Genomic DNA, 3,586 nt, shown 5'->3' with positions numbered 1-3,586 from the left:
CCAATTTAGTCTTATAAAAATTTTCCATCAATCACTAAAATAAATCGAAAAGTATTACTAGTGATCCATATTCCGACAACCAATATTCTTATATCCACTTCTCATTGGAGAAAAAACCCCTTGTAGTATGCCGCAGCTGAGATTCAAGTCTTAAATCTCTTAATTATTCATTAGAGGATCTAACCATTGCACCATTACACTGGGACTAGTTAATAATGCTTGGCTTTGTGATAGCTAAAATCAATGAATTAATTCATTTGGATGAATACCAACACATAAGATTACAGTTGATATCTAACAAATTTCACTGCTTGTAGTTAATCTTCACCAGATAAGGCAAAACAACATGCGAAGAGGAATAAATCAGAAATCAAAGGAGAGGGATTAAGCTATGGGCGATGGCCGATGTGCATATATATCATCGCCCGGAGTAGATATGGACACCTACAGCGAGTAAGAAGATGGTTATGAGGACGAAAAAGAAGACGGCATGGATAAGAATGGAGATGCCGCTCGTTTGCATGTTGCCAAACTCTGCCACTCGCCCCCTCGCCGGTAGCTGGCATAGCAACCCCGGCGACAGCACCACGAATAGCACCACCGCCACCACCACCGGCCCCCAATCTGCCGCCATCCAATCAACCAACTAATGAGTTTTAACTCCCCCCTCCTATATATCTCTTCTCACTCAAAATTGTAAAAATTCTTGTCGTTGGCCAGAAGAAACGAACACCATGACTTTGGATTACATTCCTTGCTTGATTTGCACAATTGCATTGGAATCTTATCTTCCACAATATCTGCCATGTGTAATGGAACTTCATACTTTGTAATTTAATAGAGTCATAACAATTATCTAGAGTAACCTTCATCACAAAAATAAAGTTGAAAACTTTTGATTGCTACCATTAGAAAGTTTTAGTTCATGAATGATTTAATATGAGTTTTTATTTAAGGATAATAAATAATATCTTATTATGACTTTACATTAGTGACAAACTCCAAAGTTCATAAACATATACAGTGATTGAACTTTTTAATGAAAAGTTATTTATAATGAGCTTTTTATGGATTAAATACTCCATGTATAAACTCTCATAATAAATTCTTATTTTATTGTCATTAAAAGTACATCTACTAAGTTAGTAGATAAAACTAAATCGCTTCTCCCTACTTTTCAAACCAAGGATTCTATATTTCACTCACATAATCCCAAGTTTCTACCTCTTTTATTACTAAGACAAATGACATATAGAGGATAAATCTGACCTTCTAGGAAATCTGGTCCAGTTGTGTGGGAAAGCTCCTAGAGTATGAATGTTGCATCAAGTAAGATTGGCTAACACTTGGTGAGATCATGTAATCACCTGGCAGGGTCAGCAAACACCATAGAGGTAAGTCCATGCACGATTGCACTGGATCAAATTGGCACAGAATGTGCAAGCTACACACCTTCAATACTTTTCCACCTTTCCCTTCTCTCAACTTCTTTACTGTGTTCATCAGCAACTGCAAAAAATGCATCCCTGCCTTTCTTATGTCTTTGCTACTGTATCTCCCCCTCTAGTGATATCAATGGTTCCCGGGGCCATGATTCCGCGGTAGAACATCCAGATTGTCTCCCAGGCACCCGCGGTTCGAACTCCAGCTACGGCGTATTTGCAGGAATTTTTCCTCCAAATGGGGAGCGTAATCAAAGGATGTTGGGCTTCTGGGCTGGCCGCCGCGTGCGCTTCCCGATTTACCCTGGTGGTCAGTGGGAAACTTCCGTGGGACCGGGCCGGTCACCCCCAGAGATAGTCAATGAGACTAACTGAGATTGTCATTTAAAGTGCCCCCACGGGCTGGATCAGCTGGAAGGGTGTCTGACGCTTGCAACGGAGGTTCAGGGGTCGAGGGTCGTCAGTTGCACACGGGCGTAAAACCTCGGTCTGCTGCGCTTTAAATTCCACTTGTCCCCTAGTCACCCCTCCTGCTCAGCTTAACCGTTGATACGACTGGCAAGGGAGGGGCCCAAAAGGAAAGGATGAGGAGGATCAAAGTCATATAGCGGTCAAAAGTCAAGATGATGTGGCAGTCAGTAGTCAAGATGACTTGGCAGTCAATAGTCAAGTTGACGGGGCAGTCAGAGTCGAGCATAGGGGATAGTCAGAGGCCAGGCAGACTTGTTGATCGAAAGGGCAAAGCAGTAGGAAGACGAAGGGAGACGACAGGCGAGGTACAAGTCACAGGTCGGGATCGACAGAGCTGTTTAGAGATGGCTCGATCTACAGGCCTGCGATTCAAAGGACTGGAAGTACAACTCACAGGTCGGAATCGGCAGAGCCGTTTAGAGACAGCTCGATCTACAGGCCTGCGATTCGAAGGCCAGGAAGTACAAGTCATAGGTCGGGATCGGCAGATCTGTTTAAAGACAGCTCGATCTACGGGCCCACGGTCGAAGGCCAGGAAGTACAAGTCACAGGTCGGGATCGGCAGATCTGTTTAAAGACAGCTCGATCTACGGGCCCACAGTCGAGGGCCAGGAAGTACAAAGCGCAGGGTATAGACCGGGATTGGCAGGGCTGTTCAGAGTCAGCCCGACATGCAGGTGATGCTTAGAGGTTGGAGCTGATCGGAGGATGCGAGGCAGACACAGGCCACAATAGATCGGATGAGCTAAGCCATGCAGGAGTCGGAGAAGCACAATTGTCTGTCAAGAGGTAATCATTATATATCAACGATATATACGAAGTCGGAGGTTTCTAAGCGAAAAGATGTCCTCATAACCAATAGCAGTCTGACAGATGCCCTTCATTACAAGACAAAATCCATGTGTAAAGGCCGAGGTCCCAAAACGAGAAGATGTTTCACAATCAATAGCAGCACGACAGGTGTCCGGGACTATACGACAAAGCCTAGCGTCTAACGCTCTCTGACATAGTTGCAGGTTCTAGAAGCGAGGCGGGGGCATAAAAAGGGGGGGGCTTCTTCGTACGCGGGTACGCTCTCTGGTCACTTTTTTCCAAAAACTTTTCACTTTCATTTTTTCTCTCTGCGTTTTTCTGGGGAAAAAGTACCTGACTTGAGCGTCGGAGGGTCTGACCCGGGGACTTTTTCCCTGGGGTTTTGGTCTCCAACGAAGGGGAGGGGAGGAGATCGTCTGATTGTATGCAGGGACCTGCATCAGCGTCAGCCGCCCGTGGGAGCCGGACCATCCACGACCTTCCGTCAGCATCTAGGCCGCTGTGACCAGCCTTCGTTCGACTCAGCTTTCGGACAGGATCAACCGTAATTTACCCCCTCTGGATATCTGTGGGGCCAGATCCAGGGGACCGCTAAGGTGACAATTCCACCTTTTTGCAATGATCCTTTTTAACAATCCTTCGCTACCTTATCTCCCTATCTAATGATATCCATGGTCCTTCTCAACAATCCTTCTTTGCTCGATCTAGTTCTTATTAAATTTGGAAGCGGTGGAGGGGGAGAAGGTGTGGGGAAATGCCATCATGAAGATGTGGGGAGGTGTGTGTCTTCTCCAAAGTGGCAGCAACTATATCAACTTTTTGTCAATTTGGACATATCAACTTTGGCCGAAAAAAGTAAT

General features: G+C 45.2%; 1 protein-coding gene across 1 annotated transcript; it reads right to left on the bottom strand.

The window, feature by feature from the left end:
• Positions 1–230: 230 nt before the first annotated feature.
• On the bottom strand, positions 231–634 carry LOC121977831. Its single transcript, XM_042530255.1, has one exon. It carries the CDS (start codon positions 632–634, stop codon positions 419–421), a length of 216 nt encoding a protein of 71 aa, XP_042386189.1. The 3' UTR covers positions 231–418.
• Positions 635–3,586: the final 2,952 nt, after the last annotated feature.

Source organism: Zingiber officinale, chromosome 4B (genome assembly GCF_018446385.1).
Source record: "Zingiber officinale cultivar Zhangliang chromosome 4B, Zo_v1.1, whole genome shotgun sequence".
NCBI lineage: Eukaryota > Viridiplantae > Streptophyta > Magnoliopsida > Zingiberales > Zingiberaceae > Zingiber > Zingiber officinale.
This window is presented reverse-complemented; position numbering and strand designations above follow the sequence as displayed.